Source organism: Silurus aristotelis (assembly GCF_946808225.1).
Source record: "Silurus aristotelis genome assembly, chromosome: 2".
NCBI lineage: Eukaryota > Metazoa > Chordata > Actinopteri > Siluriformes > Siluridae > Silurus > Silurus aristotelis.
In genome coordinates this window covers 20,320,058-20,347,937 of record NC_139575.1, presented here as the reverse complement: position 1 = coordinate 20,347,937, position 27,880 = coordinate 20,320,058, and the positions used below count along the sequence as shown (strand labels likewise).

Here is a 27,880-nt window from a genome sequence, read left to right as displayed (position 1 = left end):
TAAAAAAAACTTGGCCACTAAAATGTAATTAAATGGCGGCCCTTGCAACATCATCTCACAACGTGACAGTCGCCATTACTGTAAGCGTATATAACTTACAGGCCGCCATTTGTTTTTATTTAAATACGCGCCTCGGTTTATCGGAGGTCAGTAAAAAGTCTCGCTCGATATGAAGAATTGCGACAGAATGTACAATGTACTGTGTTGCGAAATGTGTTGTCGCGTAACATCTCGTGAGGAAACAATCGCGTTCATTATTAATTTTTTTCCCCTCCTTTCACACTTCCGGTGACTTAGCGTTCTGTCGGCCAGCTGTCACGTGACCTGAATTTGAGCACTGTGGAGCGGCGGTACAATAGGAGCATTGTATCGGGCGAGTCTCGGTCTGGGAAACGAGCGAACAGTCACGTGCTCGACCTGGTATTGGAGAGGGGAGGGGGGTTGTGACCTGAGCGGGGACGAGGCGCCCTTTTGTGCTGACGTGGAAGTCTGTGATTGGTCAGATCGCTTCTTAAACTCATAACTCCCAGCTCAGGATACACGTCCTCCTGTGTCATGGAAAAAACAAATTCGCCAGGCTTTTATAATGATCGACTGGGTTTATCTATATGTGAAAACGAAATCGTTTCCCCTTATAAAGCGTCTGTATTTGTATGGAGATGTGAGCATCCAGCCGTGAAGCTGCTTTTATGGCGGGCCTGGTGGAGCTCGGAGGTTACGTGCAGCTCTGCTCAGCCAACATGGCGGTTACTCCGGTCACGAGCTCTTCCTTTAAGGTGCGGTTCTACACCGCTTTCCATGAAGGAGTTCAACAGGAGCCAGCATTACCTTGCATTTTTTTCACAAGACGTTTTTCACAGCAAAACAAATAGGCGCTGTACTTTATTTTTTTTTTTTTTGAGAAATCCCCCCTGCTGGCAAAAAGCCCCGTTTTGACCCTGAATGACGTCACATGTTTAATATCCTTAATATAGTTAATCCCACATGATTACAGGATTACTGAGTAGAAATTCCCATCAAATTTATCAATTTATTATAAATCATCACCCTGTTTAGATTATGCAGAAGTTAAATGGATCTTTTTCACTGAAGTGTAAAATCACTCGCGTCTTAAATAACTTTTTTTGAGGGGATTCATGTAAGTAAAACGAGCCTGAATCCTCAGATCAGATTGAGTACAGTACACGTCCTTCCTGCCTCGGTGTACCCGCATTTCTTCAGAAGTCACTGCAACAACTGACGTGAACGAAACTCTCGCAGCCAATCAGTGCGCGCCTCTCGCACCACGTGACCCGGGACAGGAATACCAGGCCAATCGCATATTCTCCTGCGACTCATTCACATAGTGACAATTTACAGCCGTGTCTCGCTCCGAATCAAACACGTTCTCATGGTTGAAAGATTGTGCAGGTTATACCGGTCGAGTGGGTTATTTTTTCACAATTGGCACGCACACACACACACAAAAAACCCAGACACGGATTAGAATCGAAACTTTAATATATCCAAAAATGGTGTATGAATTCGAATCGATTTATTTTTTGAAAGAACCAAAACCTGCTGCGTCTGAACGGAAAAGTTGTTGCCCTTGTATGAAGTGAACACAGGCAGTAAATGTATAGACAAGTCGATATCTGTGTCCAATCCTATGCCAGGTCCAATAAAGACCGACACTTTATGTTCCATTCATAGCGGGGTTAAGGTGGGGCTGACCCTACCTCTAATGTCGTAGTCCCTGGTATGGGGGCCCCGGAGACCCCGTGCTTTGGACAAACAGCTGCTATATGGCTAACCCAAGCTGAGGGTTATTCCCTGTAGCGCTGAATAGGCTTAGATTACAAAGAATACAAGAAAAAAGTATAATCCCTTAATGAAAGCAATTGCAAATTCCGCGTCGTGTGTAAATGTGATAACGTGACCACTGTTCCCATAATATCCTCAATTTTAACTTCTCTCGAGTATCCGTTTAAAGCTACTGAGTCTTTTCTCGTCGTCTGCGTTATATTCACTCCGTCCACCCTCTCACCGAGCGGTGCAGAAGCTGACTACGCTTTCCACCCCTCCCAAAAGCGAAGTCCTGCCCCGTCCTGATCAGCGAACACGTTTCACATCGCTCGTCCAATCACATCTTTGCGTTTGCTCGGTCAAAAAGATTGACAGCATTTCAGACCAATAGGAATTCAGCGGGCTGCACTCCGGCGCTGGGCACGCCCCGTTGTTGAGCCCCTGCTCGAGGCGCGCGGAAACCCCGTGTTATGGTTGTGTGTCAGTTTCGCTGGCAGCCGCGGTCGATGCCGGTGAGGAGGGGGATGGGCGCCACTGCAAATGTTCAGGACCTGAGCTAGAATCACAGCCTTGTAACACACAGAGCTGTACCTACCCCAAATAAATATCGACTATCATTATTATTAAACAACATTATAATTGGATGCAACCAGCCGGGATTCAAAATAACACTTGAAGGAAGTACTATGACCCAATCAGAAAAGGGTATGAAACTTTCACCCAGTGCGTGAGGGACAGTGAGAAGTTTGGAAGGGACCCCGGGAGAGGGAGCTGCCTCTCGGCTTAAGGCTCGCAGGAAAAGCCGAGGTCATAAGAAGAGGCCTCGCAGTCTGATGCGTTTTGATGTTGGAATATTTAGATACAGCCAGTTACCTCAATAGGATATTTAATCCGAACTGAGCTGGAATGAAGGACTGGGTAAGTGTACATGTTTTATTATGGGCATTTTACAGATATTAGCATGTTATGGATGACTAAAGGCAAAAGTTGCAGCATAACTTGGCAGCTCTCTATAGCTAGCTATGCTAGCTTTCTATCTTACCTCAATGCGTGTGTGTGTGTGTGTTAAAGATTTATAGAGTCTTCTGAGATGTTTGAGATGAACAGTGACAATTTGTGGAATATCAGTGCAAACGTTTTTTTTTTCCAAAATAGACCCAATGTTTCAGGTCTCTCCAAGTTAGCCACTTAGCTAGTAGGCTAGTAAATTGTTGGTTACAGTCATATATTCACAATATTACGACCAGTTCCTTGTGCTGCGAGACCTGCATATTTTCCACAGGAGCTGGCGATGTAAACATTTGCTGTTTGTAGTAATTATGCGCTTATTAGCCATTTTTGTTGGATCGACACACCATGTTTACAACACCAGGCTCACTTGATGAACGGTGAAGTGTGTGTTTGTGTGTGTGTGTGTGTTATTACGGCGATATTGATCATTAAACGTGTATTTTTTTTTATGCTTCAGTAAAGTAGCTAGCTGTGAGATTGGGCAGTTTGGCTAGGTTAGCTGGATGGAGAATGCTGGCTCATTCTTTGCTCGAAGGACTCATGTGGATCAGCGTTGTAACACTTAATTTGGGCTGTTTTTTTTTTTTTTTACCCCGTTTTCCGCCGCACCGTGTGCTTTGTAAAAGCCAAGGAACGACAACCCTGAGCATATGGGTTGATATTCTGGGTCATAGTTGATCCCCCACTGGTGTTTCCTCCTGATCATGGTTCATGTTCAAGGAGTTTGTAAGGCTGGTGAGATATTAAACTGAGCGTCCAGGTCAGGAGAAATACAGTACACACAACTGTATTTCCACTTGGGAGTCTTGGTGATGGGTTGAAACGTGTGGAGAAAAAGGTATTTTATGAAGCATGTGTGTGTTTTCCCCAAAGTGCTGCCTTATTTTGTTTTTAGCACTCTTTATATATATAATATATATATATATATATATATATATATATATATATATATATATATATATATATTTCTGCCACAAATTAGTGTTATCTCTTTTTAGGTTTTATTCAAACACTCATTTGTGGACATTTCATTGTATTTGTTGCATAATCATTTCCGGAAGTATTGATCATGTCGCCTTGGTGCTCGTGCCAGTGCTGGATCCGTGCACTCCTAACCCGTTTTCAGGTTGGCTTTTCTGAAGTTTTGGTGCTAGTTAAAGAGACTCGTAGGGTTTTTTTTCGGTGTGTTATGGTGAACTTTCTCTCTCTCTCTCTCGCCAACTCTTTGAAGGGTGACTTGCTTTTCTCAACCCCACCTCCCCCGTGAACCAACCCCCCAAGCTGTTCGGCGGCCATGAGAAATGGGTGGTATTTCTGAGGGGAGCTCGCGTTTCCTTTTTTAGCCTCCATTTTTATTTCAACAACAAGTGAGTCGAAGCGACAGGAGAGAGAGAGAGAGAGAGAGAGGGGGGTGTCTGGCTGCAATGGCTGGCTAACGATTTGCTGCCGCTCTTTCCGTCCAGCGGGGAATTTCCCGTTTAATTATTACTTTCATTCACATTTTTTTTTTTCGCGAGTTTCAGGGAGAAAAAAAAAATAAATCGCCTTGCTGCTATTTGAAACGAATCCGTCGACCAAACACCGTGTTTTGTCTGAGAAAATCCTCGATCTAAACATTGGTATTAGTGTATTAAAAACATCACGTCGGGTTTTTCTTTTCCACTGGTGTAAAAACACACATACAGTATGTTAGCAGGAATCTCGCAGATAATAAATACACCCTCTAGATGGGTGAGTGGTTTCATGCCAGCCTGGCTACTAGCTACTTTATTAGCTCATTATCAGGACCCCTGCTTTCCTTGACCGTGAACAAAAAGGTGTCCAGAACAGTGCCTGAAATATATTTTTTGTTACTGTTACACAACCAAAATAACGTGTCTCCCGAGCCCTGCAAACATCTGCACACCGCCATTGTAGTTAGACAGCACTTGAGAAGGGAGGACATTAGGGCATTAGACACTGGTCAAATACAGGAGCGAGGGTTTCCCATTTTCCTCTAACGCCTTGTTGGCAAATACAGTTGCGTTAAATTGGGAAGTGGTTCCACAATACGCTTGAACGTGCCCCAAACAGCAGCAAGAGCTGAACAGTGTGTCATAGTAGAGTTAGCGTGGGTAGTCATATGAAGTGTAAATGAAAAATGTATACCGTAGTAGTGTCCACTGGTTATAACTGCTGTATGCTAACAGCCAGACTGTCTATTATTCAGTTTTGTGTGTGTGTGAGAGAGAGCGCATTCTAGACCATGCATTTTCTGAATACGTTTCTCTGTTATTTTAGTCTCTCTGCCTTTCTGGCCACCTTTAACTATGTGTAATTTGAGCTCCAAGCCACACTCACATAACTTATCTCAGTCAACCACAATGCTTTGTGAAGTTTCAAAAGATTAAGCAGTCAGAGCAAAAGCACAAACACGCTTACCACTAAGCAAATCAAGACTCGCCATTAAACTCGACTGTCTAAAAGAGCCCAATATTTTGGTGTTTCTCACTAAATTTGTGTCTAGATTTGATTATTATTATTATTATTTTAAATGAACTCCCACACCCTGTCTATACAATTCAATAAGAAACCCAGATGGGTCAATTTAACATGCATGTATTTTACACTAGCTCTGCTACTTTATTAAACAAATAGTTCAAACTACCAAGGTCATTCGGCTTTCAGGATAATGACCTCTTGTCGAAAGGGTATTTGGGGGCAGGTGTTCCCGTCAATAAAGGTTACAAACTTTTTTCCCCCCACAATGATTCATTTGGTGAGTTTTAATCATTTACACAGTACTTGGGTTATGACGGCAAACCAAAAGTGAAACATTTTTGACAGTTTTTCAAAGAAAAAGGCTTTTGAATATTACCCATAGCTTAGATTGCTCTGAGTTTATGTGTATCTGTTGTTGCCCCAAAAGTGGGCCTCATTTTTTTTTCCCTCTCTGCACTGAAACATGATGATCTGAAGGAATGTTCAGTGAGAGCAGACAGTTTTCAGTTCTTTCACGTTCTCACTCCTATTCCCTTGTTCTCTCACTCGTTTCTGTTGCTTCTGCACACTTTTGTTTGCGTGCTTGAGCTGCTTCCTGTTATTTCTGTGAGACATTTCATTGCTATAATATAGACCAAAAGCTCATGAAATAGTAAAATTGTACAGGATAAAAGAAGAAACATTTATTCAGTTTGATTGTTCGCTACCTTTCAACTAACACTACTCGTGAATAATTTGAATGCTTAGTTGTCATTATGTTCAAAATAACACTGTTTCAATCCACATAAAACACATCTTTTGAGGATGAATCTATAAATATGTTGTGAATGTGGGAAAAGTCGCTCCAAATAAATGCACAACTGATCGTCATGTTATTCCAGATCGCAAAATGCACTGCACGACTCTTATCTGCATTAGGTATCTTGTGTTTGGCTCATGTTTGACTGCCTTGTGTAATATACAAGTGTTGTGCATGAATGAATTTTTGTATGTTCATGTTGTGGAAAAAAATTGTAGGAAATAATGTAAGGTCATGGGTCTGACATACAACGTCATTTTGTAACGTTTTTACCGTTTCATTGTGAAGCTTCTGGGATGCAGAGAGAAAACGCTAAACATGAAACCAGTGTTTTCTTAGCTACCCCTATCAGTCTGTACTCAGCCTGTGTTTGAAACAAGGGCCACTTAAACACAGGATTTCTGCTCAGAGGATGGGGTGAGGGCTGGAAAAGAGATGAGGGAAATCACAAGTAGATCCTTGATAACAGGATCCACAGAGCCCCTTTACTAATTATTTACACTTAAGCCTCTTATCATTTAAAAAAGAGCAGGACATGAAAGACTGTTTTCCAGCCTAATTAGGATGATTTGAGGCCAAATTATTATTTTTTTTATAAACAAACAAACAAACAAAAAAACAACAGGCTGTGTAAAGAAAAGGGTGAGTCAGATTCGTCATATGGTTGAGCATGTTTTTTTTTATTGTCTTCATAAGCTTATATATGTTCAATACATTTTTTGGTTGTGGAGCTCAATAGAAAAATCTGAACATGTTTACAGCTGTGCCATGCAATACAATCGGGTTAAAACTTGGATGTGTGACGCCTGCCGCTCTTCTTTTCAGGATTGGAGCAGTTTCCGATTTTCTCAGCCAATCATAAGAGCCATGTCCTTAGATTGGACTCTGTGCACACATATGTTTGTGCTTTAAGATTGGTGGGGGTGGTGTTTTCATGGCTGTGCTCCGCTGTGCAGTGAAGAGCGAACATTTTTGAGAGGGTGGGAAAAGAAAATCATTGGACAGTTTGCATCCCTCATCCTCTTATTTGCCTTGGGTGCAGTCTAATGAACAGTAGGCTGAAATGGAAAATTCTGCCATCGTGGCTTAACAATTATCACAGGAGAAAAAAAACAGTCACTTTATGTTTCTTTTATATTTTTCGATACTCTGTTTTGCTTTCGCTGAAATAATGTTTGTTTTCCTAATTGTTTTGATATTCTTTCATTTCTTTGGTTATAGTGAGCCAAGAGCCAAGCAGACTGTTCTTTTATTAGAGTAAATAGCCAGTCATTGTGCAAAACGTATTGACTTAAAGGGTGTTGTCATCACATGGAATGCAAACATGTTAAAATCTTTTTAATTGTGTGCACCTTAACTAATCTGTAAATGGTATTGAGCAAATGCCAGTGAGAGAACAATTTTATTACTCAATCACAGTTGTGCTATTTAAGGTAATATGGACTTGTGTGTGTGTGTGTGTGTATATAAAGGGGTTTAGGAAGGAGACTTGCTCATTGTTTCAATATTCTGTATCTTATAATAGCAATATGTAAGGAAAAATCTTACAATCATACAGTCTCTATGCTGACCAGAGTGTTGAAATCGTATTGCCTTTGCCTTTTTTATTACTTTCTACTGTGTCAAACACGGAAACATTATTCATTGTTCCCTGAGGCAAAATGGCTGCCCAGATAGCAAGAAGCTTGTTTGTGTTTGAACAAGTCGGTGATGTGGAAAGACTGATGTCATCATTTGTGCTCAGGTGACTGTTTTGTGTTCGAACTGAGGAGGTTTGTAATTCTTAAGTTACTAATTGGTTTGAGAGAATGGGCAAAATGTTTGTCTTGTAGCTAGGGCCACTGAAAGGGGTCCAGAACATTATTTCCCTTTTGGTTGTTTTTGTATTGTAGGGAAAAATAAACCTTAGCGTGGCGGACATTATATGGGTGCTGCGTGTTGACTGCCATGCAAGCAGCACCCCAGTGAACCGAATCTAATAGAATTAAAATGAGTTAAATCACATTAGCGTGTTTTGTCTCTGGGGGCAGGTGATCTTATTTAGTCATAAAAGTAACGTTAGTAACTCTACATGAACGTGCAGAAATCGAGCAGTGATGTAACAGACAATGTGCATGTGCAGAAATTGAGTTTTTCTTGTTCCAAGAACCATAAGGACAGAGAAGGAGAGTGCAGACAGGGTAGGATGTTACAGTGGAATTTGGGGTAGGGGGTAGGGCTTGTCTGGCTTAGTGTGTGGGTTGTCTTGTTTCCATCCCCTTTCTGTGCAGGGAGAGATGATGTCATCCGTGTGTGTGTGTGTGTGTTAGGCTAGATATTAGAGCTAGGTTGTGCACTGTGTTTTTTTTATTAGGGAATTTGATGTGTTTTAATGGTGCAGCTTGCCTGTATTACTGTAGTGTACTGCTGTCATTATTTATCGTGTTTCTCACTCTCCCATGTCTTTACTTGGCCAACATAAGGGGGGAAATATGTTATTATTTTGATAATGGCCCCACTTTTTTTTCCAAAATGCCCATTTTTAAATTAGCAAATACCAGCAATTGCATTTGTACACATTTTGAGATATGGTTCAAATGTAATTACAAAATGGGTTTTTGGATTTTTGCTGTTAAGAGGAAAGTTCAAAAGCAAACCCCCACATTTAATGTCCAAACTAATACGTTCACATCCTTACATTAAAACTAAAACATTGTTGTCAACTCCATGTCAGTCCAAGCTGTGGGTCAAACATGTATTTAAAAATGCTTGGTAATTTAATTAGGAAGGGCAAGGACAACATATATATGGAGATGTTTGAGCGAGAATAAAACAGAGAAAACATGACTATGACTACTTCCCCTACTACCCTACTATTGTAATGGTAGTGGTTCAGAGATTAAAGCTCTCGGCTACCGATTAGAACGTCGTGGGTTCAAGCCTGCTGCATTGTGGGGTGCTTAAGCATGAACCCCAACCCTCTTTTCTTTCAGGTTGCATACAGGTTGTTCATTAGTTTATTTTTATTAACTCCTTTATTCTTGTAACTGTCGGGTTGCAAGTTGGGATGGATGAGAATTGCCAGTTTGAAAGACAACCTATCCGCATTTATTAAAACTTCAAACAAAAAGCATGAAGATTTAGAAAGAGACGTTTCTGGTTGTCCCATTATCCTACAGCTCAGTAAACGAGTTTGTTTTTAATGTTCAGTTCAAAATATAAGTGAAACCTGACTACCATGAAAACCAGGTAATGGTTCACAGCCGGGGAAACTATGTTTAATAGGTTCTGGCTCAACAACAGGTTTACCAGGTTTAAATGAACACATTTATTAAGCACGTGTTCTATTTAAGCCTATACACCCTTGATGTATATGCAGCATGTGTTGCGGCTTCCAAAATGTGACCTTTACAACAGATGGGTGCAATGTGTTGGATGCGAACATTGTCTGTTTTTTATCCTTGGATCGGAATGACACCAATCCAAATCTAATCCTGTTTACTTTGGAGCAAATGCTTATTAAAGAGCAACAAGGAAGAACAAAAAAATGTCAGTTTTTGCATTAAAAGAGGAATTAGAACATTGATGCAGTGTGATATAAAGTTAAAAAGAAAGACCTGACTGGGGAAAACTGGGGACAAAAATGAGCACTATTTTCTGTGAGTAAATATATTGGTGTTGGGAGAAACTAACGTATAAATCTATATATATATATATCTTGCTCTGTCGTAAACAGGAGTTTATATTTGATATGGAACGAAACTTGTCACACATGTAGTTTTTGGATCAGGCTGCTGATTTTAAACTGAAGCTGCTGCATGGTTTTTGACCAGTAAAAATATTTTCATCCAATCTTTCATGTAGTTGGCTGGTAATAAAAGCATGTGCAAAAATTGTAGCATTATTTACTTTTTGTCAAGTAGCAAATGTGAGCAGTGGGTGAACGAGGTGGAAATAGTTCCCTTTTTAATTGTATTTTTGTGAGAGCCCCAGTGTGGGGTCGATGATAATTTCCAGGTTTAAGACAACAAACGGGTTTAATAATGACCCCATTGGTTTTAATGAAATGAGACAAGTATAGGTTTCCTGCAAGTCTGTTTTGGATCAGTTTAATTGTTAAAGTTCATATGAAAAAGTTGTAACCTGTTTGTAAATATTTAACATTTAATTGTTGCAGGTTTTGGAGAAGTCTTTCATGTTACTTCTGGTTTTGCTTTATTTAAAAATTGGATGCAAGTTCACAGAAAAAACTCTCCAGGAATAGATTTTCCACGATTCTGCTTAGCCCTGTTTTATGTCCGCTTTGTCTTGCTAAAATTTGTCCAATGTAGGGACTTGAGACAGTTTTTAATCCTAATATGGTTACTTGTATTTAACTGTGTGCCAAAAATGCTGTTAATATCAGACACAAAATCTGCATATAATAGGGCGTAACTAAAAACATACAATGGCATCCACTGAACCAAAAACCTTAGCAACCCCTTTACTAGACTGTATTGCTTGGTTTAAGTGTATCGTAAAAAGGTAGCTGTTTTGAAACATAGGCATTGTCTCATTCCCAAAATGGCCTCTTGAGGTGTGTGTGTGTGTGTGTGTGTGTGTGTGTGTGTGTGTGTTAGGCAGGGGCTGACAGTAATCTGAAACTGGCTTTCAGGAGAGACTCTGTGTGAAACATGAAAATGAGATAGACATTAAGGCAGACAGAAGAGGTCGTTACATGGTTGTTACTTTTATACTCATTTGTATTTTGTCATTCAGAAATGCTTCATTTAGTTTCTTCAAATCTTGACGAGAACAATTTCTCCTCGTGAAGAAACAAAAAACACGTAGCCTTTACGTTGTCTTTATGTTCACATGATCTCACATTCTGTCTCTAAATAGATATTTAGAATTGCATGATGGGTAACTGGAGCTGGGGTAAGTGTGGCAGATTTCAAATCATTTAGCTGTTTCGAATTTGTTTTGCAGATTTTGTTTTTATAGGTATTGCTTATTCAGCATGTTTTCACAATGAGCTGTTGAGAAAGATTTTAATTCTTTGATCATTTTACGTTTTATATATAATATAATTTTGAACATGGAAACAATTCTTCTTCATTCGAATGTTAAGAGGAAGGAGTCTTCCTAAATATGTTTATCTCACTAAGATGTATGGAATAGCTTAGCAAATAAGTATTTTATTCATCTGTGTCAGTGCATCAATTGAAATGGCAAACGTGCTTAAAAATCCACACCAGTAGCTGACATGCATCAGAAGTATTTTAGCAGGAAATCATAAGAATATGGAGTGTTACTTTAAGTGAAAAATGTCACCCCAGGAACCCAGATAGGAATATTTGACTTCATTTTTAATCATTTGTTATAACTATCCTACTGTGCAACAAGGATTATATTTGAAAATTATTAACTTTATTTGGCCAGAAGTGAACAAAGGCTTTTCTTTTCCTCCAGAATTGAAAATGACGTATTCAGTTTTTACTGAAGAAACTATTTATAGTTTGTTTTACAAGATTCGACCTGTAAATCCAAGCTCAGGCTTGAGCAGTCACTGTAATGACAACTTGTTAGTGGTACTATTTGAACAGTTAAATGGTAGACTGAAAGACAAGTAGGGATGATCTTATTGGCTTCTATTTGAGGTTGTGTTCACTTCACACAGGCCTTGTCTACCGTATCTATGGACCGTTAGCAACTGTATCTATGGGGACATGTTTCTGAACACCATTCATTTGGCTGCTAAGATGTTTCCTGATTAGAGGTGAAAAATGTCTGCATCAAGTACAAACTTAAAGACAGTTTGGGTTGGACTGGTTGTGTTTCACATGGCTGTAACTTTTGCATGAGTAATTGTTCCTGGAAGTTTATGGGTTATTGGTTTGAGTATAATGAGGTCATCATGCAGTGATTTTCTATTCTTTTTTTTTTTTATTGAGATAACAGATTCCTGATGTGTCATTTCACTGTTCTTATTAGCTTAAGCTCATTTTTAACCTTTTTGTATATTGTATTGACACTGTAGGAAATGTGTTCTTCAAAAGTTGTAAACGTGATCTAGCACAAATTGTGGCGACAGAGGTTTGACTGGTTGGACAATTCATGATTCCTGAATCCTACTCATTAAGATTTGGAGCATGTTGAAGTTTAAACCTCACTTTGACCAACAACCGTTCAAATGCATCGTTCATGTATTGCCCCCTTCTGTATAGAAGAGATACTGCATCATTGTTTTTGCCCCTGTGTGTACATGTGTATTGTACCTGAATAACTGTGTGCATCTGTTTAGTTATGGTATTTGGTTTGTATTTTACAGTAAACAATTAGCATTTCAATTGTTAGCTTTTATACTTACTTGTTTGTTTGCAGCTTTTCTGCATTTTTTTCACATCAACGTGTTCAGCATTTCATAAGTTACAAGGATACTGGATGTTTACATTTCTGTAGATTTAATTCTCAAATTGTCTACCCTGTTTGCTATCTGTCTCTTGACAGTTATTTAGTATTCCCTTTGTTTATGGGATCAGAATCACTTGTTTGAGGTGCCACTGTGAGCAAATGTGTCTCGTGATCTGATCGTGTAAACAAAAGTCATATGTAATCAAGTACAAGCACCACATTTCAAAAGTGTGACAATCAGGGTTAAAATGTTTCTTGTATGGAGTCTTGTGACTTAAACATATAACTTAATTGAAGGCTATCCTCTAAATAATAACATGCATGTAGGAAGCTATTTAATTTAAGGCTGCAACAATTAATCAGCAACATTCAGACGATTCAGCAATAAAAATAGTTGGCAAAGAATTTCATTATTGATAAGTTATACAGTGTGATCAATGCCACATCATTTTACAAAAGATCGAGAATGCTTGATAACCGAGAAGGTGGATGAACCCTTGTTAACATTAGGTTTTGAATTAAAGAATAGAATCATATTCATTCACATTGAAGTTGATGGGAGTCAATCCCCAAAAATAAATAAATATGCTGCAGTAAAGCAGGCACTAAAAAATAAGACACAAAGAAAGAAAAATAAAATGAATACGAGGCAGGTCAGGCTGCCTAAAACAGGGCAGCTGCATCTGAGACCATCTCTCATTACTCAAGACCACTGGTCTCACACACAGAAAAAGTGTGTGAAAAATTGTGTAGAACCAAAAAGAAAATGTACAAATGGCGACCTTTTATTAGTTTGTTACATTAGTTACATTATTGCCATGATGGTTGATCAATATTTATCAAACTATCACTCAGTTGCCGCCCAAATTTATTAGGGATATAGAACTACACTTGTAACTCAGACTGTGTTACTTGTTCTCTAGGTCTCCTGATGTGTGTCAGGTGCTGTGAGTGGCATTGCAGCACGCCACCTCAGGAGTGGACTGTCTCTGCCATCCGGATTTCGTGATTCCCTCTTCCCTCCCCCCTCCTCTCCTTTCCCCCTGTCCCTCCATCCCTATTCCCCCCCCCTTCCCCCTTTCCCCCCTCCCTTGCGGCGCTGTGCTTGAAGTCATGAGCATAGCAATCGCACTGGGAGTCACCACACCTGAGACACCTTACACAGACATGGCCGCCGGATCAGAGTGAGTACTGCATCTGTTTTTGCTAACGTTTAAAAGACTTTAGCTGATTCCCCCCCCCCCCCCAACATCACCACCACCACCACCACCACCACCACCACCACCACCATTGTAAATATTGTAATCATGTAACGGACAACTTTGTTGATCATATTTTTTGCCATGTAATAAAGATTTTTACTAATTTGTTATGTTTAAATTCAGCCTAATTTCATCCGTGACAGCAGTAAAATATTATTAAATAATGAGTAACTGTTAACCTAGTTTAGTAGAATTGTGAGAATTGATCTTCGTTACTCGCTATAAGTGCAGTAATACAGACACCACCTGTTTATAATAATTTGTCGGGTTTATACATCCTTATGACATTAGTGTCTTTCTGTCAAACACTGCCATGAATGCTTGTAATACAAAAGGTGCTAATAATGTGTATGGTTATGCAGAAACAGCAAACCATTATTGTTTGAAATAGAGTGGAAAGCCTCTTGCATGTTTATGTGCCATTGCCACCTAGTGGTCAGCTTTGCAAAGGTTTCCCAATTTTGTTGCTGATTTCGGCGTTTTATATTTTACTGTTTTTTATTCTCCCTCTCAGTCCTGAGTCAGTGGAAGCGAGTCCTGCAGTGAATGAGAAGACCTACTCAAACCACAGCTGTGAGAGTGCACAGAATCATGGATACCGGGGCCTGCCCTATGCTGTGAGTCGCTCTACTTGCATGGCATGTGTATAAGTGATAGTGAAGCAAAAAGTAGATGTGTATTATGTGTAATCCAGCTTATATTGTGTGCTATCCTTTAGCTTGTATTAAAAAAGTATACAGACTGTTGTGTTTTCACGCTGATTGCAATTGTGTTTTCTGAAGCACTGGTTTATGATCCATTCTATAATTATAACGCAATAAGCTCATTTTAATTACTCTGGAAATACTGCATAGTTTTTCCAGCCATGCTTATATACCATACTGCAACTACTAAATCTTGCATGATTTTTGAATGCCACCTTTTATTTTTCATTCCCACCTCCTTGCTTCCCCTTCTTCCTTCTTCTGTGTCTTCTCTCTCTCTCTCTCTCTCTCTCTCGCTCTCTCTCTCTCTCTCTCTCGCTCTCTCTCTCTCTCTCTCTCTCTCTCTCTCTCTGATACCTGAACACCATTGTTTGAAGATGCAACAGTCTTCCATTGTGTGTTGTCAGGATCATAACTATGGAGCGCCACCCCCTCCTACCCCTCCTGCCTCCCCACTCTCCCAGACCATCATTCCTCGCCTGGAGCTCAATGGCGCTCTTGGCCGTCCCCGATCCCGTTTCCACACCAACGACCCTGACAACTCGGCCGACAGCGACAGCTCGTCGGAGGAAGAGGGTGCCGTGCCATCAGGCTGGTGCCAGTGCCGCCTGACGTCAGATCGCTACCTCATAAAATGCGAGAGCTGCAGGTAAGAGCAGTGAAGTGGTGATAATTGTCACCAAAAATATATGTAACAACCTGAGAAAACTTACCACATGAAATATAAAATTGGAAGATGAGGGCTTATTTTTAATTTTATTGGGTGAAATGAGTGGACAAAAGCAATTTTGGTAAAAACCACTCAACAAATTTGTTTTTTGTTGTTTGCTAGAACTCAAGTGAAGTGACACGCAACTAAGTTTATTCAGATAGCCATATATATTTGTTAACCATTATGGTGCACCATTTGGTGCAACTATTGCAATGCAGCTGTAGGCCTTACTAGTGTGTAGGTCTTACTAGTGTTTCTGTAGGTCTTACTAGTGTGTTGTGTACAGGGGTCTGGACAGGAGGAAAGGACTGGATGGCCAGCGCCGGAAAACAGACAATGTGTCAGGTAGGTAATGAGATGCACAGACTTGCACAAGAAGTTGAAGTGTGGCATTGTCAATATTTTGCAACTTTACTCTTCTAATGGTATGTTCAGTATGTGGATGTATGTGGAAATATTTGTCTTTATAGTAGGAGAAAGCAGTGCTACAGAGAGTGGAGATGAGGAGGTCTCAGCTGCTACAGTGTCATACACAGCCACTCAGCACACACCCACCAGCATCACCCTCACTGTTAACAGAGTCAAACGCAGCAAAGCCAAGAAGAGGAAGAAGAGCACGGAGAAAACACGAGCCGCCCCTAAAGCCAAGAAAGTCAAGGTATATACAAGCACATATGCATTACTGCTAACATTGGTGGGATTATCCAGTATTCTAAACCATATGTTATATGCTTACATTGATCTAAACTATGTATTATTCTACAGGCCTTTAGAGAAGGCTCTAGAAAATCCTTAAGGATGAAGGTGAGAACTTCATTCGGTAATGTTTACCTGCTAACACATGCAAATGGCGCAATGTTTTTACATTATTATAATTTTTTTTAAAATATTCTATCCAAAATGATTTGTAGAATGAAACATAAAAGTTTGCCATTTCTGTCTTCCCTTTTTAAATAGAACTCCACCAGTGAAGCGAGCGTGTTGGATGAGAACACGGCTGAAGGCTGGGAGACGCGTATTCGTCAGTGGACAGATCAGTATGAAGAGGCTCAGACCAATCAGTACAGTGCTGATGTTCAAACACTTCTCCAGCTCCATCACTCTGCCACCAAGAGCTCTCCAAACCCAGCAACCCTCGCTATGGACACCATCAACCGCACAGAGCTGGCCTGCAACAACACTGTGTTGAGCTCTCAGATGCAGGTACAGTCATTTTCATGGAGTAAAAAACAGATTTGCATGCACTAAACTAGTTTTAACAACCTAACATACATTTATATGTGTAGTTACAGCTGGGTCGTGTAACACGAGTGCAGAAACACAGGAAAATCCTGCGAGCAGCACGGGACCTGGAGCCTGACACACTCATCATTGAGTACAGAGGCAAAGTCATGCTCAAACAACAGTTTGAGGTCAATGGGCACTTCTTTAAAAAGTGAGTGAACTAAAATTTAAATGATAACCATATGCGTAATTGTTTCACTTGTAGGCATCGATGAAAATTATTACTTTTACTTTAACTCTAATGTCTGTTTTTAAATGTTAAATGTTTTTTTTTTTAGCCTTTTAAGTGGTTTACCATGTACAATTTAATAATGAGTTATATTTTTATTATAATTGACCTGGCTATTTATAAACAATTTAATGGCTGTGTGTTTGTGTGCATTTTAGGCCCTACCCTTTTGTCCTGTTCTACTCTAAGTTTAATGAGGTAGAAATGTGTGTAGACGCACGGACATTTGGCAATGATGCTCGCTTCATCCGGAGATCCTGTACACCCAATGCTGAGGTGAGTACATAGTTAAGGGGTGACATGTTAGACAGGTTTACTGATATAGAATGTTTTTAAAATATTATTTCTAGAAATATATAACTTGCTTAATAAAATTTTTCCTGACTAATTACTTTCTTATACACATTCAGGTGCGTCATATGATCGCAGAGGGGATGATTCACCTGTGTATTTACGCAGTTACTCAAATCTCCAAAGATTCCGAGGTCACAATTGGCTTTGATTACGAATTTAACAGCTGGTCAGTATGGAAAGTTTACAATATCCATTTCTTAAAATTTTTGCTATAGGTTGTATTTGGAATTTTGAAGTATTAAATTTAAAATAGACGGACACATTTGTATTAATACTTTCGTATCTCTTTTGCTAGTAACTACAAGGTGGACTGCGCATGCCATAAAGGCAATCAGAACTGTCCTGTGCAGAAGCATAATCAAAACCCATCTGAGGCGCTACTACCCCCACCGCAGAACCCACTTCCTTCTCTGCCCGGGGCTGAGACTCGCAGAAGGCGGGCACGGCGAAAAGAGTTAGAGGGAAGTGGGGTAGTTGGGAGCGTGTCTGATGATAGCAATCAGCTCCTGGACGAACACGGGGACCATGGAACCAGTGAAGCTGAGGTAGGTGTCATGCTGATGTGATGAGATATAGACGTTTATCTTTCAGACCCTGATAACCTTAATAGCAATGTTTGCTTTTGGATTAAACTAATTCTATTGCTGCACAGACAGATATTTGATTTTGTTAGTGTAAAAAGTGATTTAAAAAAATTATATATTGCCTTAATTGTCAAAGTGTCAACGAGTATATTGTATCCTTTTTGAGATGATTTTCTTCGACTCTACAGGAGGGTCTGATAGACGGTGTGAAGCAAGAGGAGGGCCAAGATGAGGTAGATGAAACAGGAACACCCATTCCTAATAGTAGACGGGTAAGGAGGCCAAAAAAGACTATGTAGGACAAATTTTACCATGGGGAAACAAAAAAGAATTCTTACTAAAATTAATATAGAAAAATTGATACAATTTAAATCTAATTGTTAAAATCTTCATATCTTTTTATGGCCTAATTACCTTTTCCAGTATTTTTGTTAATGTTCCTCCCCAAAAATCATCCATAATACAATTTTCAGCAGCCTAGTGGATAAACAGCATTGCCACCTCACTCTGGTGCCGTCATGACTTTCGTGAATTTTGGAGTATCTGCATTCCTCCTGCCCTTTCAAATTATGTTGATTGGTGGATGAATGGATTTAACTAAATAGCCCCAATGTGTGAATGATGCCATTCAGGGTGTTTAGTCCTATTTCCTTCCTTCAGTAAATGTAATTTCTTTGTTTACTATATTTAGTACATTGCTTATTAAATTTGGCCAATTTAGTCTTGAATAGAAGAGGACTTTTGTTTTTGTTTTGCGTGTAGCTAATGTTGCTATGATTTAAATGATTTACCTGTCCAACCTCTACTGCAGTCTCGAGAAGACCGGAAAGCAGAGGCCATCATGCATGTGTTTGAGAATTTGGAAAGGCGGAGGAAGCGTGTTTCTCAGTGTACAGAACGTGCCGGGCTTGATGACCTCAAACAGGAAGGTCTGGGGCCTGAGGAAGGTGGAGCCTCCTCTCCCACAGGGGCTAACCCAGGTCAAAATGCAGGGTTGATTGGAGGAGTTAGCACACGTCGCACATCTTTTGCAACAGTGAGTTTATGCTCTTTTGCTATCTCTTCTGTTTTGCCCATTTTTATTTACTCATCGTTTTTCTCTTGATTTTTCTCTTTAAGGACCCAGTGGCAACGGCTGAGTCAGAAAAGCAAACATCTGCAAATCTTGCTGCTCCAAAACCTCCCCCAGCACGTCCCAAACCGCGGCCCAAAAGTCGCATTTCTCGCAATCGGGCGAGCTCTGCCCAGCGGGCACGCCGCCAGAGGCAGGCTCTTCTAGCACAACAGGCAGCAGAGGCCGGATCAGCAGGTGGGGAAGAGGGAGGCACCGCAGCTGGTACAGGTGAGCTGGGGCCTGGGGACGGAGCTCTGGGAATTGGACAGCTTCAGGATGGAGAAAGCTATGGAGTCTCATCCACAGCACTAAGCAGTAAGGCAGGCCTGAGATGTCCCAAAACTAAAAAGGTGTGGATTAAATTTTTAAGAACTATTTAAACTGTTCTGATTCTGGTCACTTCCAATGTGTTCAAAATTATAACCCAAGAAATTAGACAACAGTTCACATTCGATCTCCTTGCAAATTATGATATTAATTACTTATAATTAAATAACTTATAATACAGCTTGTTATGCACAAAGACATTTTCACTGTTAAATAATCATGACGGTTGCTTTTTAAAAAAAAAGTTATGAATCCTTTTATTTTTAAGTTTATTGATCTGTGTAATAATAATGCCCCCCCCCCCCCCCAACCCCCCTTTTAGTATCTGGTGACGGAATGGCTAAATGACAAAGCCCCAGATCGTGTTGAGGAGCCGACTGAGCGGCCCCTGCGCATCACCACAGACCCCACTGTGCTGGCTACTACACTCAACATGCTGCCAGGCCTCTCACACTCATCCCTCATTTGTACCAACCCCAAACACTACATTCGCTTCGGCTCCCCATTTAACCCAGAGAGACGTCGCCGACCTCTTGTCGTTGATCCCGCTTACGGCTCCTGCAAGAAAGTTAGTGAGATTTTAGACAGAGGTTTCAGAAATCATAGTGTTTGCAAAATAATCTAAGCCTTTGGTGTATTGTTTCGTAGTTGATAAATGAATAGTATCCAACTGTCTTCTGCTACTGACTATAGAGTACTTTTTACTTCCATTTTGTAGAGGTGGATAAAGCAGGCACAGGATGAGAGCATGTCGTCTCTTTCCATGGAGGATGGAACAGAGTCCAACTCTTCACACCAAAGCAACAGCAGCAGCACCACCTCCAGATCTGGTAATTAAAACCAAAAAAACAAAGAGGTTTTGTTCATTAGATATTTTAAGAATCATATTGTGTCCAGTTTTACTGACTTCACTTTTCTTCTCTCAGAGTTACTGGCACCTTTTAAAAAGAGGAAGTCGAAGTATGCACCAGAAATGGTGCAACCCTCTGATCATTTGCTTCGTCCTTTATCCCCCATCACACCTCCACTGCCATCTGAGCCCCCTGTGAGCTTGCTGCACCCTCTCCTCTCTTCCTGCTCGCTGTATTTAGGAGCCGAGGAAGAGAGACAGAATGGTGGTGTGCCACCATACTCCCCACTCCCATCTCTTCCTGCCAGCCGGTGCAATACACCTCTACAGTTTGAGGTAAGAACGCAAGAACATCTTTTCAGAGGTATTTTCTGTTTCAATTTGTGTTCAAAATTGAGTGAGTATGGCACAACACAGTTTTCACTTAATGTACTGTGTATATGTGTAAAAAAAAAAAAATAATAATAATTTATATTTATTACACACACCTATACTGGTATATAAGTACAGTATGTGCTTTTTGAGCATCACATTCCACATTTAGTCTCAATTTGCTCTTATAATTCTTTCCACTCTTCTGGAAAGATTGTGAAGATTTGTGCTCATAAAGAAAAAGTATTTTTTATCCGATTGCTCAATCAATCAATGTAATAATCATTAGAATACTCAATTACTAAAATAATCGATAGCAGCAGTCCTACACACATATATACAGTGAGGAAAATAAGTATTTGAACACCCTGCTATTTTGCAAGTTCTCCCACTTAGAAATCATGGAGGGGTCTGAAATTGTCATCGTAGGTGCATGTCCACTGTGAGAGACATAATCTGAAAAAAAAAAAAAAATTAAATCCAGAAATCACAATATATGATTTTTAAACTATTTATTTGTATGATACAGCTGCAAATAAGTATTTGAACACCTGTCTATCAGCTAGAATTCTGACCCTCAAAGACCTGTTAGTCTGCCTTTAAAATGTCCACCTCCACTACATTTATTATCCTAAATTACATGCACCTGTTTGAGGTCGTTAGCTGCATAAAGACACCTGTCCTCCCCATACAATCAGTAAGAATCCAACTACTAACATGGCCAAGACCAAAGAGCTGTCCAAAGACACTAGAGACAAAATTGTACACCTCCACAAGGCTGGAAAGGGCTACAGGGAAATTGACAAGCAGCTTGGTGAAAAAAGGTCCACTGTTGGAGCAATCATTAGAAAATGGAAGAAGCTAAACACGACAAAGTTAGAGCATTGAAGATGGGTCAAGGCTGGGTCTTCCAACATGACAATGACCCGAAGCACACAGCCAGGATAACCAAGGAGTGGCTCTGTAAGAAGCATATCAAGGTTCTGGCGTGGCCTAGCCAGTCTCCAGACCTAAACCCAATAGAGAATCTTTGGAGGGAGCTTAAACTCCGTGTTTCTCAGCAACAGGCCAGAAACCTGACTGATCTAAAGAAGATCTGTGTGGAGGAGTGGGCCAAAATCCCTCCTGCAGTGTGTGCAAACCTGGTGAAAAACTACAGGAAACGTTTGACCTCTGTAATTGCAAACAAAAGCTACTGTACCAAATATTAACATTGACTTTCTCAGGTGTTCAAATACTTATTTGCAGCTGTATCATACAAATAAATAGTTAAAAAATCATACATTGTGATTTTTAGATTATGTCTCTCACAGTGGACATGCACCTACGATGACAATTTCAGACCCCTCCATGATTTCTAAGTGGGAGAACTTGCAAAATAGCAGAGTGTTCAAATACTTATTTTCCTCACTGTATAATGTATGTATGTACTCTGTGTGTGTATTATGTATAATATATACAATATAATATATACAACACTACAAACATTTATTTATATATATGTATATATATATATATATATATATATATATATATATATATATAAAGCCTCATTGACTAAGGTTTTCTTTTCTTCACGTTCTCATACAAAGTTGTTGTCTTTTGTGATCATGTATTCTATACAAAATTAGCAGCTAGTGATTTTGTTAAATAAAGACTGTACTGTTCTTTGTTAGAAAATCTTTTTATGATCTCTGTGGTGTTAAGTAACTGTATTTTTTGTGACTGTAGCAGTAGAATGGAATAAATAATCAACTGTGCTCAACCTTTATAGAATATCTCATCTCCTGAGGCATCTCCTGTACACAGACCAGAGTCTCTTTCTCCTGAGGTACGACAGACATTTGAGCCTATTGTGTGTGTGTGTGAGTGTGTGTGTATGGGTGTTGAATAGACCAAGTGACTCCTTTGTGTTCTTGTTTGACAACCTCTGTAACTCTCTCCAGCCCTGTTTGCGACCAGACTTTGATACACCACGGATCACCACCTTTCCTGAACTTTCCGTGACATCAGCTCTTGGCAGTCCAGCTCCCCCATCTGACGACTTTCCCCTGACTGGAGCAGAATCTCTGTCTGGCTCTGGAGATGGTGTGTGTCTCACACCAGCCCCTGTATCTAATGCCAGTGACTCCTCATTGGGCTCACGCCCAAATGAGGCACAGGTTCGAGAGCAGGTCTTTAGGACAGAGTTCAACCTCATCTACACCTGCTCTCCTCTCAATGCCAACCTGACCACTGGTCCTGTGACTGACAGAAGGCATTCCCAGTCAGAAGGCAGCTTTTCTCCTGCTGAATCCTACTTCAGTTCTGTGAGTGGCCAGGGCTTAATGACCGAGCCAGGGTCTGGTTCCTTTTCACCCTACCCTGAGCCTCAGTTTGGGAGTGGTACACCACCTCATACCAGCAACCCACCACAGAAGAAGAAGGCAAGTCATCCTAATTCCAATTGTCTTTTATGTCAAATTGTTTTTGATTATTTAACATATGAATTACATACAAATTTAAACGACACTGCATATGCCACCCTCTACTGAGTATTGAAGTACATTTAACAAGACTTATTTGTACTGGCTTTTTGCTACTCCACTGCTGCTGAGCTCATTAAATTATGAAATTTGCAGTCTAAGACAATTTACTTGATATTAACATATAATCAATAAAGAGCATTGAACGTTGACACATTGTACTGTCAGTTCAGAACCTTGCTGAATCCTGGCACAGATTGGCACAGATCATATTCCATATTAGTGACAATGGAACTATTTAGGAAGAAGAAACCACAAATAAAGTTCTTCTTCATCTGAAGACAAATGAAATAAGTCATTTGTACTGACTAAGCTTAAAAAAACCAAAGCCTAGACAGATATTTCTTTGACACTGCATCAATCACAAAGTGATGTCTTGTCTCTGTGTGTGAGCACCAAATCAGGACACTTTTTCCCTCTTTCTCTCTCCCTGTTCCCATCATACCTTCTCTCGTTCCATTACATGTTCCTCAAAAACTATTGCAAAGTCTTTTCTTCTTCACTTTTTTCAAGGCAGAGGGCCATGGGAAGTGGCGTTAGTCAGCTGCCAGGCTTGCCTAGTTACCAGGCACTAACTGTAAGGCGTGAATTCAAGCCAGGGCAGAATATGGTGAATATTAAATACATGGCCTCCATCTAGAAGTGTGCATGTGGATATTGTTTGCATAAGCATACAGTACACCTTACCTGTACTGCCCAAAACCCGTTTAACACGCATAAAGCCATTACATATTGTTTCTTTTACAAACATAGCAACATGTGCATCATTTGTGTTAAAAATGTACTTGTGCACTCTAAGTTTTTATTCAAATTTTTATGATTTTTCTTTTTAGTGTTTATTTTTGGTGATGCACTGAAATAAAAAAATAAAAACCTTGGCCTTACTGAAGTTCAGGACCGAAATGTATCATTTTCATTTATGTTGTATTTGCATAAAAACATTTTTGTAATGTTGCATTGATACATTTTATTGTTTGTTTATTTGTTTTTTCTCTATGGCACATATTTAAATAAAGCACAAAGGAACACGCAATACACAACTATTTTAATCACACCAATAAAACAGAAACGTACATCTCATTAGAGGTTTTGTCAGTTGCTAATGCAAATCTTTGTGCTGCTTATTGGATGTTGTTGGAAAATGAAATTTAAAATGCATTTTAAAACCTGTTCTTGCTTCAGTGGAAACCTTGAAATGGTATAAAAAAATGATGTAAATGGTTGTATTTTCACACATTTTGTTAATGATCATGAAAAATAGACATTTAACTGAAATTCAAATTTGTCTTAGAACATTTCGGTGCATCCCTACTGAGTATATGTTGATCATATATGCTGAGAATGTTCATAAATTTTGCCATTGTGCTTGTGTGAAACTAAACAAACAGGAGAAATGTTGCGTTCTGTGACATCCATAAAAAAAAGATTGTAAGCAGATTATTGTTGAATATAACAAACAAAGTGCTGGTTAATACTGCATGTTCTACCATTCTCATTCTTATTTTCATCGAGTCTGTGGATGGTGCCATTGTTACATCCAGGATATTTTGTTCATTTATTGTGCATGTGTGTGTGTGACATGCAGTCCTCTGACTCAGATGTGGACTGAGTCAGAGGACTGCAAAAGTATATAAATACTTTTTTTATATTGTATTTATATTCATTCATTTTTATTTCTTAGGTATCTTTGCTGGAATATCGAAAAAGAAAACAGGGTACACGGGAACCTGAGCCCGTGTGCTCTGCTGGCGGCACCATTGGTACCCCTGTGCGCACTGGCTTGCTGTGCCAAACTGCTGAATCCCCCGTTGGGCCGCGCTCACTGCTGCAGCCACCCGCCTCCCCACACAGCTCCTTTTCTTCTCCAGCCCATCAGCCATTCCCACAAATAGAGGAGGTCAGTCCTCCTGATCTCAGCACCACCATAGGGAATCACTCACAGACACCGAGCCATTGGTAAGAATATCTGTACATTTACGACTCAAAATGTATATTTTGTACTGTGAATAAAGATAAGTTGATGCAATGTTTGTGTTTTAGGATGGTGCCAACATCAGTGGAGAGATTAAGGGAAGGGCAAGGAGTTCTAGAGCGTGTTCTGAGGGGCAATATAAAGATGGACCGGATCCTTCAAAAGCCCGAAGGTGGACCTAATGAGCACGGTAGTAACCGAGACAAAGATATAGGTATAGAACCAAATCTTATTTTTTATTGCCTACAAATCTTGTTTACTGTGTGAATGTGCAGTTTTGTGTATCTGTTAAATAGTTGTAATTGTGTGTTTGCACGGACAGACGGAATGGAAGAGGATAGATATGCTCTCCAGAGCTCAACTTTGGCTTCCCCAATGAGAAGCCCTCAGAGTTACAGCCCATCTGTACACCAACACCAGGTAGAACTGTTATTGGATGTTTTTACTTTGTTCAGTACAGCATATAAAAAATTTTTTTGTGTGTTATAAATGTTTACTTTCTATGTGCATGTGTTTTGGCCTTCTCTAAAATCTTTGGCATTGCCTAGGTGCAGCCCCATTTGGCAGAGTCTGATCTACATCTGGAAAACTCCACCTATCACCAGCAAAGTGGCTCTTCTCCTTTTCACCCCTCCTTCAGTTCCTCTCCTTCACCATCCTCTTCATCAGTAGTACAGGGCTACCATCCTTCCCGACTGGGGACACCTGCTTCTCTAGCCCAAGATGTGCTCTCCTCCGGACCCCCTCTAGTGGACTCCAGGCATACAGGGGGCACTTTAAACCATCCTAGTAGAACAGGAGGGATGGAACTGTCGCATCTCTACCCAGACAGCCATCTTAAAGCCAGCCTGTTAAACAACAGTCTTTCAGGGTCTATGAGTGTGTCCTCCAGAGGCCAGGGCCACTCGGACAGCTGCACTGCCATTAGCAGCCAGGCCTCTCACGCGTTCAGAACAACCCAGTCACCCACAGTGCGAAACCTAAAAGCAGGCAGCCCCAGTCCCTCAGTGCTGCAGGCCAGCAGGCTTCTCTCAGCCAGTGGAGCACAGCACTACCCACAGCGGCATTTACAGCAGCCCCCTATGCAGGGTTCAGGTGTTCGGACACATTCTGGGACCTACTAGGACTTTTTGTGTGTTTGTATTTGAGAGCATGTATGAGTGTGTGTGTGTGTGTGTGTGTGTGTGTGTGTGTGTGTGTGTGTGTGTGTTACCCTCCTCAACTAAACCTGTGGATAAGTACTGGGTTAGGGGAGGGTACTTGATGTACAGACATCAGAGGAGTATGGACTCAGCCTCTTGTAATGATCGCCTCTTACTTTCTTTATCTTTATTGTTTTTCTTTTTTTCTTTCACCAAAAATCCTGCATTTCTGCATTCTCTAAGTAGTCTGTCGTGGATTTCATTATAAACCTGCAAGTCATTGAAAGTAATAAAACTAGTAAGGGGGGGGGGGGGGAGAGCAAGAGTTAAATCATATGTAACTTCAAATTTAACACTCGTGCTTAATTTACATTAGTAGGTAAAAAAATTGAATCATACACCTATGCTGAAATAGATCAGTGCTGATACTCTGCAGCCAGGTTGAAATTGTTAGATCAGTTGGGACATTTGGTGCTCTTTTAATTCATTTTGCTCACTTGTTAAAATCAAGTCACTCTGCTATATCATTCATTGACAGCTGAATTTCTTCAAGCAAAGAGTTTCTTATATACCCATGTGAACGAATCTAGGTAAAATTCAATCACTTAGTCTCGCTTCTTCCTTATCATTCCATTTAGTCTGTCATCTGTCACTAGGTTTTTAGCTGCATCCCTTGGCATCCATTTTTCTTTTGTATAGACTCATTCTGTAATACTTGACAAACACAGATCTTATGGTGCTGCAGTTAGCTCAGTCTTTGTGTGAACTGACTTTAGGGTTGTCTGAAACCCAGTAACATGTCCATTAACAGTTTGTTCTAATGTATAGCTGTCATATGGGACTGGTTTTATTTTCATTTTTAAAACTGGGTTCTAGTAAATGTTGCTTTGGTTACTAGAAATGCACGGGACTATTTTGAAAAAGAAAAGAAAAAAAAGTAAGCTGCAGAAATATTGTTTTTACTCCGTTATAGGATTTATTCCCCCTTACAGTTGTTGAATCCTGCAGGATTTTTGTTATTTTCATATTGTTGAGAATTTATTTTTCTCTCCCTTTGACCAATCCTTGCATTCCATACACCACTCAAGGAAGGAGAAAGGGAGGTGTGGCTGGATGGTTTGATTAGGGCAAAAAAGACAAATAATGAAAAGTGGAAAAGATAGCTGCTGGGGTCTCATAAGTATTTTACATGCAAAGTGCTGCTTTCAGATGTCTTTTTTTTTTTTTTTTTTTTTTTTTTTTTAAATACAGAATGCTGTACTTCTTTTGTCTGTCTGATATTCACAATTGGTGAGGTCACCCAGTTGTGCCATGATGACAGATTGGAACTGAATTTCAAAACAAATGCAATGGATGCCACTGTTGTATCTTGGGAACTGTAGTTTTTGTCTTGGATGTCTGTTGGGTGGACTCAAGATGGACTAAATCTACAGTGACTGAGAAATCAACTGAAACAACTTTTTGTTGGTTTGTTTTTTTCCCCTCCTCCCTCAGTTAAAGGACCTTGCAGGAGATGGGGTAATGAACAGGTTCATTTGATCAGCCTTTGAGATACATTTTGACCTTTGGCATTTTCTGCCAGAGTTCTTTCTCCCCATTTAGGAAAAGACTCAAGGGTACTCACTGATTAACATGAATGTTTTGTCTTTTCACAGAAGACTTCAAAAGAAAAAAAGATTTTATGACCAGAAATGACCAGCACCTTAATTACAAAGGAAAAAAAGTTAACAAGCAAGAAAACATTTATGTATGATCACGTGTACTTGCATAAATTGTGTTATATACTGTTCCAAGAAAATATAGTACACTAAATTTGCCGCATGATATTTTTTTTTCTTTTGGGTTGGATTAACAGGTGAAAGTGTGGACGTTCCATCAAAAACTGCACATGTTTCAAACCTTTTATTTTTTACACAAGTTTGGACCCATCCCACTCCTTTAAAAGACAATAAGCAGAAGATATGTAATGTCTTTTGATAATAAAATAGTCATGACAATATA

At 39.9% G+C, this 27,880-nt stretch overlaps 1 protein-coding gene and 1 long non-coding RNA gene across 10 annotated transcripts; one reads left to right on the top strand and one right to left on the bottom strand.

Annotated features, from left to right (window-relative positions):
- Window positions 1-60: 60 nt before the first annotated feature.
- setd5 (SET domain containing 5) lies at window positions 61-27,880 on the top strand. 9 transcript variants are annotated; one of them, XM_083527889.1, is made up of 25 exons: window positions 61-2,703; window positions 13,372-13,632; window positions 14,225-14,327; window positions 14,822-15,063; window positions 15,413-15,471; window positions 15,597-15,784; window positions 15,892-15,930; window positions 16,084-16,329; window positions 16,413-16,561; window positions 16,798-16,915; window positions 17,050-17,159; window positions 17,289-17,538; window positions 17,766-17,810; window positions 18,389-18,613; window positions 18,697-19,041; window positions 19,341-19,586; window positions 19,737-19,848; window positions 19,945-20,204; window positions 22,015-22,071; window positions 22,187-22,666; window positions 23,283-23,375; window positions 24,447-24,721; window positions 24,806-24,951; window positions 25,060-25,157; window positions 25,286-27,880. In XM_083527889.1, exons 2-25 carry the CDS (start codon window positions 13,562-13,564, stop codon window positions 25,859-25,861), a joined length of 4,533 nt encoding a protein of 1,510 aa, XP_083384015.1. In that variant the 5' UTR covers window positions 61-2,703; window positions 13,372-13,561; the 3' UTR covers window positions 25,862-27,880. The 9 variants fall into 9 exon arrangements, with proteins under 9 accessions (XP_083384015.1, XP_083384013.1, XP_083384014.1 ...); XM_083527887.1 differs by having other exon boundaries at window positions 17,766-17,849; XM_083527888.1 differs by having other exon boundaries at window positions 14,792-15,063.
- Window positions 11,968-12,987, bottom strand: LOC310719129. The gene is made up of 2 exons (XR_014531369.1): window positions 12,665-12,987; window positions 11,968-12,613 (listed from the first exon to the last, which is right to left on the bottom strand). It is a non-coding gene; the product is annotated as an uncharacterized lncRNA (long non-coding RNA).

Excerpts from the sequence above, each read along its gene's own strand:
- setd5 (XM_083527885.1), top strand. The coding sequence starts at position 13,562 with ATGAGCATAGCAATCGCACTGGGAGTCACCACACCTGAGACACCTTAC. Across the intron at positions 15,472-15,596 it reads GAAAACAGACAATGTGTCAG|TAGGAGAAAGCAGTGCTACA; the intron begins GTAGGTAATGAG and ends TTGTCTTTATAG. Across the intron at positions 22,072-22,186 it reads CAGAGTCTCTTTCTCCTGAG|CCCTGTTTGCGACCAGACTT; the intron begins GTACGACAGACA and ends AACTCTCTCCAG.